The sequence below is a fragment of the Caretta caretta genome, chromosome 2, assembly GCF_965140235.1.
Source record: "Caretta caretta isolate rCarCar2 chromosome 2, rCarCar1.hap1, whole genome shotgun sequence".
Lineage (NCBI taxonomy): Eukaryota > Metazoa > Chordata > Testudines > Cheloniidae > Caretta > Caretta caretta.
In genome coordinates, this window is record NC_134207.1 from 15053162 (window position 1) to 15071434 (window position 18273).

At 41.0% G+C, this 18273-nt stretch overlaps 1 protein-coding gene across 4 annotated transcripts in view; it reads left to right on the forward strand.

The window, feature by feature from the left end:
• Positions 1 to 18273, forward strand: part of ZFAT (zinc finger and AT-hook domain containing) — a 232878-nt gene that overhangs the window by 116341 nt on the left and 98264 nt on the right. For all 4 annotated transcript variants that reach the window (XM_048841712.2, XM_075124919.1, XM_048841711.2 and 1 more), the window contains one exon: positions 4182 to 4445. In XM_048841712.2, the coding sequence (XP_048697669.1) occupies positions 4182 to 4445 (264 nt within the window). The remainder of the gene's footprint in view (positions 1 to 4181; positions 4446 to 18273) is intronic.

An 18273-nucleotide genomic window follows, 5' to 3' on the forward strand; every position in this document is an offset into this window, starting at 1 on the left:
AAAGAGGATGGGCTTTGGCTTAAACAAATACTTGATAAAGAGCTTTAGACAATCATTTTAGTTATTAATACCACTTTGTGAAAGTTCTTGGAAGGAGAGCAGTGGAAATCGAAATTTCTCTGTAATGAGCTCAGTTCAGATTTAACTTTTGGAATGTATTTTAGCTTGAATGATACTCAAAATGTCCTAATTAAAACCATTGGAATGGCAGTAACTGATTGACTACTTTGCACTTCTCCTTCTGCAACCACAAAACTTCTATTTTATGGCTTTTCCCTCTGTTTTGATCATGTACAGCTTCAAAGAAGAGGTGGAAAGAGAAATAGCAGTAGATGTGTAAAATTCCAAGCAGAATAATCTAATAGATTATTCCTTTTTTTTCACAACAGCATGAAGAGAATAGCAAGGTTTTGAAACGTATCTAATTTAGACACTTAGAATTAAAGGACCTCTCCAGTATTGCCTCCATAAATGTATCTTAAAATCCTGCATGCATCTTTTTTGTTTGCTTGCTTTCCCTGAACACTTAAGTAAGATTTTGGCAGAATATAAGATTTTTTGGGTGCTGGTTCATTGTTCTCTTCTCTGTGATATTTTAAAGATCACTGGCTGTGCTTTTATGCCGCCTTCATTGCATTTGTCACAAGTCAAAGTTACTGTGTGCTATAATAAAACTCCGAATAGTCTTTTAACCCTTCCGTTAATTCCAAAGTGCTGAAGAAGGCTCCACCTGTTGTAATGTTGATTCTAAATGGGACACGGTGAACTCTTCCAGACACATGCACTGATTTTTCTATAACTCCCAAGAACCTTTCTTATCTGGTCCATGAATCCTGCTGAGAAGTACAGTAGATAGAGGGTTTTTTGAGTCTGATTCTTCTCCAGATGCTCCTGCCCTTATATCCAGAGTCCTCTGAAGATCCAGATGGGATATAACACCCTATCATATGCCCCTCCTCTCTGTTAGCATCAATGTGGGTAATCTCACTTAGTGTCAAGCTAGCCCCACTATTCTGGGAAAAATCGACAACCTAAAAATATAAGTGCTGCCATACTGGGTCAGATCATGGTCTATCTTGCCCTGTATCCTGTCTCTGGCAGTGGTCTGTACCAGAGCTTCAGCAGGAGTGTACAGAACAGGATAATAATGGAATGCTTCACCACTGTCTTCTACTCCTTCAGGGAGTCAGAGGTTTAGAGTTGTCCTGAGAATGGGGTGGCTTTGCTGACCATCTTGGGTAATTGACCTATCCTCCGTGAATTTAGCTATGCTTAGTTTTTTAACCCAGTTATACTTTTGGTCATCACAACATCCCATGGCAATGAGTTCCACAGGCTAGTTGTGTGTTGTGTGAAAAAGTACTTCCTCTTGTTTCTATTAAACCTGCTGCCTGTTAATTTCATTGGGTGACCCCTGGTTTTTGTGTTGTGGAAAAAAGGGTAAATAACATTTCTATATTCACTTTTTCCACACCATTCATGATTTTACAGAACTCTGTCGTATCCACCCTTAGTTGTGTCTTTTCTAAGATGAACAGCACTAATCCTTTTAGTATCTCTTTGTATGGAAGCCTTTTCTTAACTTTAACCATCTTTGTTGCCCTTCTGTGAACCTTTTCCAGTTCCACTACATCCTGTTTGAGATGGGGTGTCCAGAACTGGACACAGTATTCAAGGTATGGGTGCACTGTGGATTTATATAGTGGCATTATGATATTTTGTTTTCTACGTATCCCTTTCCTAGTAGTTCCTAGAATTCTGTTAGCTTTTTTGACTGCCGCTTTTTTGACATTGTGGATCTGTAGTCAGAGAACTGTTCACGATGACTTCAAGATCTTTCTTGAGTGGCAACAGCTAATTTAGACCCCATTGTTTTGTATGTATAGTTGGGATTATTTTGTCCAACATGCATTACTTGCACTTATCAACATTGCATTTCATCTGCATTTTGTTGCCCAGCCACCCAGTTTTGTTAGATCCTTTTTAACTCTTTTCAATGAGTTTTGGACTTAACTATCTTGAATGATTTTGTACTGCGGCAAGCTTTGCCAATTCACTGTTTACGCACATTTCCAGACCATTAGTGAATCTGTTGAACAGGACTGGTCCCAGCATAGATTCTTCCATAGACTTCCAAATTTTAAAGGATGCCTTTTTACCTCTAATGGCCTCTATTACTCTGCTGTTTAACTATGGTGGTTGTCTTTTGGTCTTCCCACTATCTTTTTTGATTTGGGGTCTATTTTCAATTTGAGCCTCTGTTATGGTGTTTTTAGTAGTCCCTGTGCTGCTTGCAGGCATTTTACTCTTGTGACTGCTCTTTTTAACTTCCATCTCACTAGCATCTTCATTCTTGTATATTTCCCCTTTTTAAAGTTAAATGCTACTGTGGTGGGCTCTTTTGGTATTATCCCCTCTACAAGGATGCTAACTTAAATTACATTATGGTCACTATTACTGAGCATTTCAGTTATAGTTACCTCTTGGACGAGATCCTGTGGTTCACTTAGGACTAAATCAAGAATTGCCTCTCCCCCTTTGTGGGTTCTAGGACTAGGTGCTCCAAGAAGCAGTCATTTATGGTGTCTAGAAATTTTATCTTTGCATCACATCTTGCAGTGGCATTTACTCGATTAATATGGGGATAGTTGAAATCACCCATTATTATTTTGGTTTCTGGTTGTGTAGCCTCTCTAACCTCCCTTAGCATTTCACAATCACTGTCACCATCCTGGTCAAGTGGTCGGTAGTATATTCCTGCTGCTATATCTTCTTATTCAAGCATGGAATTTCTGTCCATAGGGATTTTGTGCTTCAGTTTGATTCATTTAAGTTTTTCACCTTATTTGACTATTCTTTTTTAAACATATAGTGCCACTCCCCCACCAGCATGATGGACTCCGTCAGTCCGATATACTTTGTACCCTGGTATTACCATGTCCCATTGATTATCCTCATTCCACCAAGTTCCTGTGATGCCTATTATAACAATATCCTGCCTATTATTCCCCAGATAGTACTGTATGTAGAACTGGTAGGGCTATAAGACCATATCCAGCAGGGGAGACATAAATCCATGTCTTTTATAGTGTGAAAGAGGGGATATGATGGGTGGCTAGCATGAAAGAAATCCCCTTAAAGTAGAACCTGAGTGCCCCCAGCACCCAATGGATTACCACACATTTTCCCTTCACAGTGGAGTACCTAGTTTCACTAGACAAAATTTCCTATTGAGGATATGGGTGCTTCTGGTCTGCTCAGACTATAAGAGGATGGCTCCAAATGTCCTCTTGAGGTGACCAGAATGGTGAATAAAGAAATCTAAGCAGTAAACATGATTTCAGTGAGAGGAGGGGTTCCTTTTATATCTCGCTCTTTTTCCAGTGCTAATCCTTCTCATTCATGTATCTAACTTCAAAAATAAAAGGGTACTCAGGAAGTCTAAATTATATAGTAGTTATTTAGCTTTGTGAAAGGCTTCTGGTTTTAACACTTTCCAGTGTTCGCTAAGAAAAGCGTATTTGGGGGGAGGAAATACATTTTAATCTCATTGCCGACAAGATTTTTTTTTCACTTCTTCCCTGCAAGTTTGGTAATAATTATGAATCATGAGAGTAATTAAAGAATAGTTGTTATAAAGGAACTTGTTATATTTTCTACAATTTGTTATAAAGCAATAAGCTTTTGATAAAAAAATTGACTTACAGTTAAGCTGCCTTTCTTTTTCTCAGCACTTTTCAAAGAAATACTTCAGCAATTTCTTTGAACTAATCTAAATTAAAATGAGATTTAGGCAAGGACTAGAACTTGTGATCTGTGAAGTGCCAGTCAGAAAACACAGAGCAGAACAACTTTCTAGAAGGAATGCACACACTGATAAAATAACATGCTGTAATTTAAAAGAATGCCTACATTTTAATTTTTGATGAATGTATAATAATTTGAATTTGGTATCAATAATACAAAGTGTTATTGCTTTGCAGCTGGCAGAAATACCATCAAATGTCACTCCTAAAAAAGAAAAGTCTGAGAGTGAAACTTTAACAGTACTTTCACATTTCAAAAGGAGAAGCTCTTGAACTTTATTTAGCATTTTCCATTTTCAAGAAGCTGTATATACATTAATCCTCCCAATAACCAGCAAAATTGCATTACAGCTTCTTTTTAATTTTCCTATATAGAACTTCTTGTAGTGAAGAGAAAAAGGGGCAGACCAAAAGGGTCAACTAAGAAGTTCTGTGCAGACGAAGAATCAGCAGAAAACAATAACTGCATTCCAAGCGAGGAAACACAGCAAGGGCCAGAGGAAGGAACAGAATTGGCTGAAGTTTTACCAGGCAACTTGGAATGCCGGAAATGTAGTCGGAAGTTCTCTAACCCACGTCAGCTAAGAAAACACATCTGCATTATTGTTTCAAATGAAGGAGAGGAAGAAGGAGATCCAGGTAAGCAAATGTCTTACAAAAGGACATGTAACCGTGTGGACCAATCTTCTTCCCTTTGAATATGATATGGTAGATAAAACTCCTAATACTAGACTGTATTGTTTTTAAATTAGAGTGGAATACTGGGTGTAGATTTTGTTTTACATTTAGATATATATCTATTTAAAATGACAGCTTGATAATCCCTTCAAGTCATAGTGTGGTGGGCACGTGCTGATGATGACTGAAGCAAAGATTCTTCTTCAAGTGCTTGCACATGTCCATTCCACCTTAGGTGTATGCTCCAGTGCACTGGGTAACTATCTGGGTGGTAACTATCACGGTGGCACCTGCGCCCTCTGCATGCTCGTGCTGCTAGCTGAGGGCAAAAAGGGGCAGAGCCATCCTGATTCCCTGAGCTCCTTCTCATCTCCCATGATTGGAGTGCATGTATATGTTTGCTGCACTCTTTTGTCTTTCTTCTTTTAAAGAAAGTTTTTCTACTCCTCATTGTACATAGTTTGTTAGTCAGTGAATTATTGTGATAGCAGTACTCATTTTAGACATTTGTTTCATTTTATATATATATTTCTTTGGGCTTTAAGTTTGGTACCAGGGCATGTCTTTGTCCCTGTGATTTAAGTGCTGTTCTGGTGTAACAAATTTATGCCAGTCATTCTAGCTATTTAAAGTGTTTAGGAGAGGTCACGTAAGGCATAAGTACCCTATCTATAGAGGGTTTAAGACCAGGTCTAAGAAGTTGAGGGAAATTTGACTTTGGCATATCCTGATGGAGGCAGCTTTGCATCCCCACTTGGAACCCAGCTGCTCAGTAGCAGGGGTTCAGACTCCATCTCAGAGTGCACTATCAGACTTGGTGGGTTCTGCTCATCAGAAGGAACTAGGGAGAAGGTGTGATCCTTTTCCAGTTTCATGAAATGCCAGAAGTCAGGTATTTAGAGTTCCTCTAGCCAGAAGTCTACTTCTTCTTTGAGAGTGAGGTCCTTAATGGAGACCCATAGAAAGAAGTCTAGTACTGAGGTTAGAGCTAAATCAGACCCAGCTAGCTGCTCCCTGGTATCATAGAATCATAGAATATCAGGGTTGGAAGGGACCCCTGAAGGTCATCTAGTCCAACCCCCTGCTCGAAGCAGGACCAATTCCCAGTTAAATCATCCCAGCCAGGGCTTTGTCAAGCCTGACCTTAAAAACCTCTAAGGAAGGAGATTCTACCACCTCCCTAGGTAACGCATTCCAGTGTTTCACCACCCTTAGTGAAAAAGTTTTTCCTAATATCCAATCTAAACCTCCCCCACTGCAACTTGAGACCATTACTCCTCGTTCTGTCATCTGCTACCATTGAGAACAGTCTAGAGCCATCCTCTTTGGAACCCCCTTTCAGGTAGTTGAAAGCAGCTATCAAGTCCCCCCTCATTCTTCTCTTCTGCAGGCTAAACAATCCCAGCTCCCTCAGCCACTCCTCATAAGTCATGTGTTCTAGACCCCTAATCATTTTTGTTGCCCTTCGCTGGACTCTCTCCAATTTATCCACATCCTTCTTGTAGTGTGGGGCCCAAAACTGGACACAGTACTCCAGATGAGGCCTCACCAATGTCGAATAGAGGGGAACGATCACGTCCCTCGATCTGCTCGCTATGCCCCTACTTATACATCCCAAAATGCCATTGGCCTTCTTGGCAACAAGGGCACACTGCTGACTCATATCCAGCTTCTCATCCACTGTCACCCCTAGGTCCTTTTCCGCAGAACTGCTGCCTAGCCATTCGGTCCCTAGTCTGTAGCGGTGCATTGGATTCTTCCATCCTAAGTGCAGGACCCTGCACTTATCCTTATTGAACCTCATCAGATTTCTTTTGGCCCAATCCTCCAATTTGTCTAGGTCCTTCTGTATCCTATCCCTTCCCTCCAGCGTATCTACCACTCTTCCCAGTTTAGTATCATCCGCAAATTTGCTGAGAGTGCAATCCACACCATCCTCCAGATCATTTATGAAGATATTGAACAAAACCGGCCCCAGGACCGACCCTTGGGGCACTCCACTTGATACCGGCTGCCAACCAGACATGGAGCCATTGATCACTACCCGTTGAGCCCGACAATCTAGCCAGCTTTGTACCCACCTTATAGTGCATTCATCCAGCCCATACTTCCTTAACTTGCTGACAAGAATACTGTGGGAGACCGTGTCAAAAGCTTTGCTAAAGTCAAGAAACAATACATCCACTGCTTTCCCTTCATCCACAGAACCAGTAATCTCATCATAAAAGGCGATTAGATTAGTCAGGCATGACCTTCCCTTGGTGAATCCATGTTGGCTGTTCCTGATCACTTTCCTCTCATGCAAGTGCTTCAGGACTGATCCTTTGAGGACCTGTTCCATGATTTTTCCAGGGACTGAGGTGAGGCTGACTGGCCTGTAGTTCCCAGGATCATCCTCCTTCCCTTTTTTAAAGATTGGCACTACATTAGCCTTTTTCCAGTCATCCGGGACTTCCCCGGTTCGCCACGAGTTTTCAAAGATAATGGCCAATGGCTCTGCAGTCACAGCCGCCAATTCCTTCAGCACTCTTGGATGCAACTCGTCCGGCCCCATGGACTTGCATCCGAGAGTGCATGGTACTATATTCATCATCTAGCAATGTAGAGGTGTAGATTCTGGCACCTCTTTCGATATTGTCGAGACAGACTCTATTGCCAGAACCTTCTACAGCTTCAGGTTAGTCTGTGGTACACTGTATGCTCTCGGTACGAACAACACCTGAGTCTTACATGGTGACTGGGGACCATCTTTGACTCTTGGTTCTGGATTCATTGCTGATGCAGGAGGAGGTTCAGGCGCCTGTCCCTGTTGTACAAGCCCCGGTACTGGGATAATCTTTGGCACCCACACTTTCAGTGCCATGAGGGTCTGGACACTAGCTGGATGCTCAGTGGTGCAGCAAGGCTTCTGTGAAAAGCCTCCAGTAATGTCCACATCTCGTTGGTCTGTTTTAAGTCCTGGTCCCTTGCCACTCCACCGTACCACCTTGGCCTTTGGACTATGCTTACTCCTCTTCAGAGTTCGAGGTGGGATTCATGCATCAGGAGCCCATTAAAGAAGGTCTACATCCTCTCCTGTTTATGCAAGTCAAGATCTCAGTAGCGTCATTCTTATAGGAGCAAGTCCAGGAACAGGATGCATTGGTGTTAGGACATGGTACTACATCAAGTCCAACAGTGACCCTTTTGGACTCCTTGGAGATTTTCTCTGGACTTCTAGGTCCTCATTGCGTAGACTGCAGACATTTTATAGAACAAAGTATGGAATGCGAAGTACCTCTTGTGATAATTTTGTACACATTTCCAGAAGGCTTTTGACAGTGTACGAAGAGAAAGTCCTGGAAGAATTGTGGCATATTATGGAATACTTGCAAAAATAATTAGCATAATCAAGGATATATGATAACGCTGCATGTGCAGTCAGAGATGGTGACAGCATCACCTAATGGTTTGCAGTGACAAGTGAACTAAGACAAGGGTGTATTATGTCCCACATATTGTTTGGACTAGTCATTGACTATATCATGAGAAGAATAACTACAGAAGGCAACCAAGGAATTTTATGGACAAATGATAAAGCACAATTGGATGACTTGATTTTTGCTGATGACATTGTCTTGCTTAGTTCAACATATTGCTTAATGGAAGAAAAGACACAGCATATACAGCAAAATAAATAGGTTTCTTCATCAACAAGGGAAGGACAAAATGTGTGGCTATCAATGTCCCAAAAGTAACCATTAGTGTGGCTGAAGAAACATTCGACGAAGTAAGTCATTTTCTCTATGTAGGGAGTGAGATGTACAATGATAATGACATCATGCTAGAGTCAGGCAATGAACATAAAAAGCAGCAAACAACTTCCATAAACTTGAGAAGATTTGGAAAAGTAGCATGATTGGCACTAGCATAAAAATATGAATTTTTAACACCAGAGTCAAGAAAATCTGCACCAGAAATTGATGAGAAGATCAACTCACTTCAAAGTAAATGCCCACGGAAGATCTTCAGAGACTATTGGAAAGAGTTCAACATCAGAAACTGTCAGTTGAACAAACCTATCTAAAACATCAAAGGTGGTAAGAAGACGTCAGTGGGTTTTTAAGAGTGCTACCAACACGACTTCTACCACAAGTAATTATATAGACACCACCTGGAAACAAAAAAAGGAGGGTGACCTAGAGAAACATTACACAGAACAATAGAGAAAGAAGCCAGATCCATCAACATGACACTCAGAAGCCTGAACAGACTGGCACAGGATGAAAATAAATGGCAGAAACTGGTGGACACCCTATGCACGTGTGGTATGGGAGGGTAAAGAGGAAGGTGCAGCAGTCCTAATTAGCATGCAGTAGTTTAGTATGTGTCAATTCTATGTGCAACCATTTCAATTTTATATGGCAGTTCAAAATTTCACTATTTTAGTCTTAAAAAATAAAAGCACCAAGAAACTTAAAAAGCCCAAAACAGTAGTTGAGAACTTACACGCACACAAAAGCCAGGAAATTCAGTTATGGTTTCCATAGCAACTGTAACTCCACCACATTGTGTCATTTATTAAGGCTTAAATTAAATAGTGTATTCAGTAATATTAAAAAACCCTACATACACTCTCCGGTGCCAAATTATGATTGCTGTGGCAACCATGTTTTTGAACTTCCTTATTTCTGTGTATGGAATGGCATAATGCTATTCTACTTTTAGTTGATAATTTCAGCTGTTCTTTCTATGAAAATAAGCTCATGATTATAAAGTGCACTTACTGGTTAAAAGAGTGGTAAAGCTAACATATACCTTTTTATGTGATTCCTGGGTTGAAACCAGGTAATAAAAACACATTATTCACTTGCTCACTGAGGAAAAATTAGTTTGGTTAAGATATGATTAAGGGGGTTATGATAAATTTACAAATATTTAAAATGTGTAAACTCAACTGTGATGGGCATTATTGAAGTAAAAGGGAAAATATCAAGAAACTTCTAGACAGTAAGATGCATTAGGCTGTGGAGCAGTCTCTTCAGTGAAGTGTCTGAAGCCCTTTCATATGGGACATTTAAAACTAAACTGGACAAAACACTGCCATATTGTACTGGAGACAGTTCTATGCATTGTTCACAAGGAAATGAACTGAGAGACCTAACAGGTCTCTCTCATTTCTCACATCTATCATTCTGTGACCCAGATGGACCTCTCAAAAATCTCTTGATGCCCTGCTGTTGTTTCACAGCTGATGATCACGTGGTCACCAGAAGCTGTGGTGGAGCAATAACATTGCCAACAATGGACATAGATTGAATATCCAGCCAGACCACCTTAAAGCCTAGCTAGAGATTGATCTGGGTGGTGCTTTATCTGCAAGGAGGCTACATTCCTTTGCATTTGTGATGATGATGATTGTTTCAGATGTGAGCAGCCACTCTCCTCTCTCCCCCCAGCAGGAACACAGCTGCAGAGGCAGGCTCCAACTCCATGTGGCCCTGTCCATGGACAGCACCAGCAGCAAAATAGCAGAGAATCCCGCAAGTCCTTAAAGGAGCTGAGTCCCTGCTCCCCCAGCCACTTCTCTCACCCCTTGGCAGGGACACAGCTCCAGCACAGCAGCTGGGTCCAGCTCCAGCTGGCCCTTCATGCAGCCCACACTTGGGGGAGAGACAGGGGAGAACCTTCGGGCATTCTTCACCTTCAGCCACTTCTCACTTTTCAGAAAATTTGTGTCAATTCTCAGAAGGTTCAGTGAGGCTGTGATTCCCCTCTCTGTCCCTCTCTCAGCTCAAAAACCACTACTGGGAAGGAAGCTTCCCAAGGGCTCTGTTCTTCTACAAGGAAGTAGTCCCAGCCCTGCACCTCCAGTCTTCACTGCCACTCACTTTTTAGCTCTGGCTCAGACAAGACTAAATGGTAGGTGCTACTTCTCTTCCTCTCTCCTCTCCACCTCCCCCACAAAGCAGGTAAGAATAACAGGGACATCATGACAACAGAGACAGCTTATTTCAAGGAAGTGGATGTGTGAAGCCATTTACACATCCTCTTGAGGGGTTCAGACCTACATTTATTACTATTTCTATTGCTGTTCCATCATGCTTCCAGAACACACTGTTCCAGGTCCACCCATTCCCAGGACTCAGCCAGGTTACGGCTCCAAAAGATATCCAACCAGACCTGCCTTTCCCAGGGCATACGGCAAACTAGGTAACTGTTCTTCCACTTGGAACATCTAATGGCAACATTTACTTCATCTCCTGTCACAGTTCAAATTGAGAGGAACTGTCCAAGGAAACAGAAAAAGTAGAAATAGGAAACTAGATTCTGACACTTTGGTTTACTTCCCCAGAACTGAAGATCTCTCTGAGGCTTGAAAACTTGTGCCTTCCACCAGCAGAAGTTGGTCCAATAAAAGATATTACCTCACCTTCCTTGTGTGTCTCAGACCAGATTCTAGACATCTAACATCTGTACACACTGCACAGGTCCACTGGGTAGGCACAGGTCAGAAGCAGACAGCAGAAAGTATCACAAACTAAAGCTGATGCTGATTAATGCAAGATCTGCTGCTAAGAAACAAAAAACAACACACAACATTATCAGTTATGAAGTACCTGATATATTCTGCGTCCCTGAGACCTGGCTAGATCCTGCAAACGCTATGCTAGCCCACCTCATCTCCCCAAGGGTACTCAGCACACCAGAGATACAGAGAAGCAGGTGGTACTGTATTTATCTTCTCTGCAAACATCAAAGACAAGAGAGATGCCTCAGGTAAGACAACTTCATTCTGCTGACAGTAGAAACCAGAGCCAATGCCAACATAGATTCTTATGATTATTTACAGGCCACTACAGACATAAGGATACAGAGAAGTGCTCACTGACACTTTGTCAGTAATGGTGGTGAAATACCCCAGACTCGTTGTCCTGGGAGATTTCACCATTCAAACTGATGTGGCTACAGATGCAAAAACCCATCTCTTCTCTTTCTTCCCTGGGACTTTCACAAATTATCTCTGGTCCACCCACCACAGCTGGTGATTGCTTGGTCCTGATTTTAGGCCTAGATATCAAGATAGAGAACATTATAACATAGTCACTGTCTTGTCAGACCATCACCTCATTAAGGCAGTGGTCAGAAACCTTCCAGCACTCAGGCAACAATAAAGATCAATGATCCTGATTTGGCCATGAAGGCTCCAACAAATTCCAAAGCCTGCTAAAAGGACAACAGCATGCCACCCAGAGGATGAGGAGTCTGTGAATGAGTGGATCATTGCCATTCTACACTGGCCTCGGCCATTAGCACACTTGCCCCTAAACAGTCCCTTCCTTCCCATCACCCACACAGAACTTCTTGGTTTTCCGACAGTCTGCCCTGGATGAAGAGAGAGCATGGAAACTTGAGTGCTGATGGCAGAAAACAAAGGCCAATTTAGACAGGATGAAACATAATACATTCTTCAAAGCCTATGGTCAAGCTGTACTACCAAACAAAATACCTTCCTATGAGCCTCCACTGAGATTGCCAAATCCTGCCTCAAGGAGCTGTCGAGGGTGGTAAATTGCTTCATCAGTCCCAAGTGCCTACAACCTGCATCAGAGCCAAGCACCACGGGCTGTGAAGAACTATCCTACTTTGCTGAAAAGATTACACATTTGGGAAGCCTTCTCAAACAGCATGGATCTGCTCCACCTGTACCCACCAACCCACAGCTCACCTGCATTTCCCAGAGTTCACTCATCAAGAAATTTTGAATACCCAAAAAGAGTCCCAACCCAAAATTTATGAATCTAACTCATGCCCTTCTTTGCTTGTGAGAGAGAGTCATGAATACCTGGTGCCACTTCTGACCAAAGTAAGCTATTCTTAAGCCAAAATACGTGTCTATGCAGGAGGCTGTACCAGTTTAAATAAAACAGATTAAAATTCAATTTAAATTAAACAGGTACAATTTTCTTATGTAGACAAGGGATAACATTTTCAAAGATTCTGAGTCACTTAGAAGCCTAAATCATTTCTGAAAACTACTTGCTATCTTAAGCCACTTCAGTGCTTTAGAAAATTTTACTTATGACTGTTAATAGATAATTCTCACTTCTCACTCAAAAAGTGTTTTATGCAAGTGTAATCCCGTTGGTGTTTAGAGAGCCCGGCTCCTTTAAAACCTCATCCTGGGGCAGAGGAAGTGTTGGTTGCTCCAGGAAGAGGAAGTGCTGGTCGTTTCTGGGGGAGGAGAGTTGAGGTAGGGAGACTGACAAGGACAATGTGTCTGTAGCTCCAAACAAGAGGCCTACAGCAAACAGGTCCTTCTGTGGCGAAGCAGCTGAGCCAGCCCAAAGCCCAGGAAGGGCAGAGTGGTTGACCCGGGACTTCCTGGGACAGCAGCCAGGAGGAGCACTGAGCCAGGAAGGAATCACCTGAGATGAACAAACTGGAGCCGGACCCAGTATCACATTTACCGAGAGCTGTATGGGGCTGTGAGTACTGGGTCTTGTGACTGCATTGGGAATAAGGAGGGAGGCTGTAGTTAGCTAAGTGGGGAGGTTGTTGCTCTCTGAGGGTTTGCAGATTGTGGCAGAAGAGGGCACCCAAGGGGTTTGCTGGGGAAAGTATCTTGGCACCGAAGACGACTAGGAGTGCCAAAGACTCACTGCCAGATGGGAAATCTCCAGGATTCCTGAACTTTGAGCCTAGATGCATTGCTCATTGTCTCTCCTTTTATATTGTGTTAAATTGATCTACTGTATGCTGGTCTAAAGTTAATTCTTTACTTCTGCACACCCATTTTTAACATTGTCCTAATTTACGGAGGTTCAGAGGTGAACTGTCACCTTGACTGATCTGTCCTTCAGCCCTCATATAGATTGAGCGGATCACAACACTTTTTCCATTCTTCTTGTATCCTGGCCTTCCTTCTCCATGCGTGGCCATGTGTTTTCATGATAAAATCTTCTTGTCTCTTTGGAGGTCGGCCGAATGGTTGTTTCAGTTCCTGTGGGTACCACTCATTGACAGCTGCAGTCCATCGATTGTCAGTTTCACTGTATGCTTGGCCCATTGCATTTTACAATACGTGCTCTCACCATGTCCTGCACTCCACTGTGCTGTCTGATCACTTCACTGTGGATTCGGTCACAGATTGAAATTCCCAGAATTCTTTTTTACATTGCCCTCTCTGTGACAGACAGTAGCTGCTCATCTGTCTTCGTCAGGACCCATGTTTTGCTGCCGTACAACATTGCTGGTAGTACTGTTGAAAAGTCTGGTGCATGTTGCCTTGTTGATTTTTTCCTTGGAGGACATCCTTGATAGAATTGAATGCACACCAACCTGCTTTCTTTCTTCGTAAGAGTTCACCTTCCTGATCATGGCACATGTTAATTTCTTGGTCCAAATAGACCTATTACTCAGCTTCTTCTGTCTGTTCTCCCTTGATTGTTATTTGGGTTTCTGGGAAGGTTTCAGACTGCATAAATGACCGCAGGTGAACGGTATGTAACGTAATGCATATATTCTCATTTGATCTTTCCTTGTGTATGAACTGAAGGAACTGCTGAGTCTCTTTAGACTACAGTTATTGTATTTTTCCAATTAAAAACCTCTTTGAAGACGTCATTGCTTTCTTTTCCGAATAGTGTTCACCTTCCTCACTTCCTATTTATTGATTGGAGCTCTATTGAATTTTGTACTGTCTTGGCAAGCTATTTTAAATTCCTAACAGATTTCTGGTCACTGACTGACTGACTGAATCTGTCAGTATTGTCCCATCTGTTAATTAATATTTTTTCTGGTTAGAAGACTAATTTTTTCACTCTTATGTTAGCCATAGCCCACATTAACGCGTTGTGCTAGCTTTCTCCACCCTTTGCATCTAGCTCTGAGTAGGAGCCCAGGGAAGGATTTGTGCCTCAGAGAGGAGAATGCATTTACTATATGAGCCTTTAACAGGGTGCAGCCTCTGTTCTCCATGCTCCCCAGCCTCCGGGGATTCTATTGACAGATGTTTGACAGTTGTGCTCAGCCCTTCCATGAACAGGATGGATCCTTACGCCCTCCCTTAGGGAGAGTTTTATGTAATGAATTTAGCTCTATAAAATGAGACCAAAATTGTGCCTCGCCTGAAAACCGAACCAGACAAATCAAATCAATATGAAACCCCACCATATGTAGCAGTAACTAATCAGATTTCACAGCATATGGAAAAGTTTCACCTTTCCTGAAAGTTACCCAATCAAGCGACATTACTTCTGTAAAAGCCCCCATAAGATGAAAGTACAGTGACTTTGCATTGAATTGCAATGTGTCCAAAGATCTGAGGGCATTTCAGCCCTACCCAGGCTTACTCCTACTGTTCTCTGACTCTACGGAGGGGTGTAGGAATGAAGGGACCCTCTGCCCCAAACTTAGTAACAGCAGTGGCTCTGCAGCTGTGTTAGAGTAAGGGATAATTTGTGAATATCTTTGACCCTGTGTACAAGTGAGCTCCTCTCAGAGCAATGTGTGATGATATTCTGCTATTGCATGAGACAAAAAGAGCATCTGACTGTAATAATAATTAATAATAAAAAGAGATGCCAATGACATCTACATATATTGAAAAATAGGGGGGAACAATCACCTCTTTCAGTTATAATTATCTTAGGTATTACTTGTTGGCTGTGTATCCCTGTGAACTTTTGTGATTTTTATAGTAACATTTTCACTTTTTTTTTTATTCCTTCCCCCGGCCACTCTCCATAGCTGTGTGAAAAGTGCGGAGGAAAACTGACTATACCAGCAGAGGCCAATGAAAATGACTATATACAAATGGTTTAAAATGCACAAAGTAGGGCTGTCAAGCTATTAAAAAAATAAATCACGATGTTAAACAATAATGGAATACCATTTATTTAAATATTTTTGGATGTTTTCTACATTTTCAAATCTATTGATTTCAATTACAACACAGAATACAAAGTGTACAGTGCTCACTTTATATTTATTTTTTATTACAAATATTTGCATTATAAAAAAAACAAAAGTAGTATTTTTCAATTTACCTAATACAAGTACTGTAGTACAGTCTCTTTATCATGAAAGTTGAACTTACAAATGTAGAATTATGTACAAAAAAATAACTGTTTTATTTTTGAATGCAATGTAAAACTTTAGAGCCTACAACTCCACTCAGTTCTACTTCGGCTAATCTCTCAGACAAACAACTTTGGTTACAATTTGCGGGAGATAATACTGCCTGCTTCTTGTTTACAGTGTCCCTTGAAAGTGAGAACAGGCGTTTGCATGGCACTGTTGTAGCTGGTGTCTCAAGATATTTACATGCCAGATGCACTAAAAGATTCATATGTCCCTTCATGCTTCGACCACAATTCCAGAGGACATGCATCCATGCTGATGACAGGTTCTGCTCGATAATGATCCAAAGCAGAGTGGACTGACGCATGGGCATTTTTATCAACTGAGTCAGATGCTGGCAGCAGAAGGTTGATTTTCTTTTCGTTCGGGTTCTCTAGTGGAAGAATTCTGCTCTCTTAAGACTTCTGAAAGCATGCTCCACACCTTGTCCCTCTCAGGTTTGGACAGCACTTCAGATTCTTAAACCTTGGGTTGAGTGCTGTAGCTATTTTTAGAAATCTTACATTGGTACCTTCTTTGCGTTTTGTCAAATCTGCTGTGAAAGTGTTCTTAAAATGAACATGTGCTGGATCATCATCTGAGTTTGCTATAACATGAAATATATGTCAAAATGCCGGTAAAACAGAACAGGAGATATATAATTCTGCCCCAAGGAGTTCAGTCACAAATTTAATTAACACATTTTTTTAACGAGCATCATCAGCATGGAAGCATGTCCCCTGGAAAGGTGGCCAAAGCATGAAGGGGCATACAAATGTTTAGCATATCTGGCAGATACATATCTTGCAATGCCGGCTACAAAAATGCCATGAGAATGCCTGTTCTCACTTCCAGGTGACATTGAAATAAGAAGCAGGCACCATTATCTCCCATAAATGTAAACAAACTTGTTTGTCTTAAGCAATTGGCTGAACAAGAAGTAGGACTTAGTGGACTTGTAGGCTTTTTCAAGTTTTACATTGTTTTGTTTTTGAGTGCAGTTTTGTAACAAAAAAAAATCTACATTTGTAGGTAACACTTTCACTATATAGAGATTACACTACAGTACTTGTAGGAGGTGAATTGAAAAATACTATTTCTTTTTTATCATTTTTACAGTGCAAATATTTGGGATAAAAAAAATATGAAGTGAGCACTGTACATTTTGAATTCTGTGTTGTAACAGAAATCAATATATCTGAAAATGTAGAAAGATATCCATATACATTTAATAAATTTAAATTGGTATTCTATTGTATAACAGTGCGATTAATTGCGATTAATTTTTTTAATTAATCGCGTGAGTTAACTGCGATTAATCAACAGCCCTAGCACAAAGTAAATTTTAAAATGAAGACTTACCTTTCAGTTATCATAATCTTAGTTGTTAATTGTAACCATAGTTTGTGCTGCGTGTGTGTCTATCATCATGGGGTCCTGGTCCAGGGCTAGGGCTCCTAAGTGCTACTGCAATACAAATAATAATAATAATAAAAATTTCACAGAGAAGCCTGAATTTTAACTTGATGTCCCTTTAAATGTTTACTTTGCTTTCAATAATAATAATAATTGTTTGGGTCACTTACCTTTTTGTGTCTGGCTATCCGCTTCTTTAAATGCCTTTTGATAAATAAAGTAAAGTATCCTAAATTGCCAGAGAAGCATGAGTGTTCTTGTGTAATCTTACGTCTTGAGGTGTGGTTTAGATTTCTTTATGCATTTTTAAAATAAAATCTTTTCATAAAATGAATGCAGTGAAATAAACTGTCAGGGTTCCTTCCCCACTCTGAACTCTGGGGTACGGATGCAAGACCCCCTAAGCTTATTTTTACCAGCTTAGGTTAAAAACTTTCCCAAGGCACAAATTCCACCTTGTCCTTGAACAGTATGCTGCCACCACCAAGTGATTTAGACAAAGAATCGGGGAAAGGACCACTTGGAATCCTATTCCCCCAAAATATTCCCCCAAGCCCTATATCCCCTTTCCTGGGGAAGGCTTGCGAATAATATCCTCACCAATTGGTACAGGTGAACAGAGACCCACACTTTGATTTTTCATTGTTCTGAAGATCCATCAGGTTATTAAAAGAAGAATTTATTTTAAAAAAGATAAAAGAATCACCTCTGTAAAATCAGGATGGAAGATAATTTTACAGGGTAACAAAAAGATTCAAAACACAGAGAATTTTCCCTCCAGGCAAAACTTTAAAGTTACAAAAACAGGGATAAACCTCCCTCTTAGCACAGGGAAAATTCACAAGTTAAAACAAAAGATACTCTAACGCATTTCCTTGCTATACTTACTATTTCTGTAGTATTAGATGTATCATTTCAGTGGGAGCTGGATTACTTGCTTGGTCTCTCCCTTTGTCTCTGGGGAGAACACACACCGAGCACCAAACAAAGCCTCCCCCCTTCCCCCAGATTTGAAAGTGTCTTCTTTCCCCATTGGTCCTTCTGGTCAGGTGCCAACCAGGTTATCTGAGCTTCTTAACCCTTTACAGGTAAGGAGGGATTTTATGCTACCCTTAGCTGTATATTTATGACATAAACGTTTGACTGTTCTGGGTCCAATATAAATAATACCTGAAGAACCCATATTCCCTGGTAACCAATAAAGCTCTTCACTTCTTTCAGTGTATTTTCTAAAGCAAACAAGTTAGCAGTGGAGGAGGACTTTTTTATA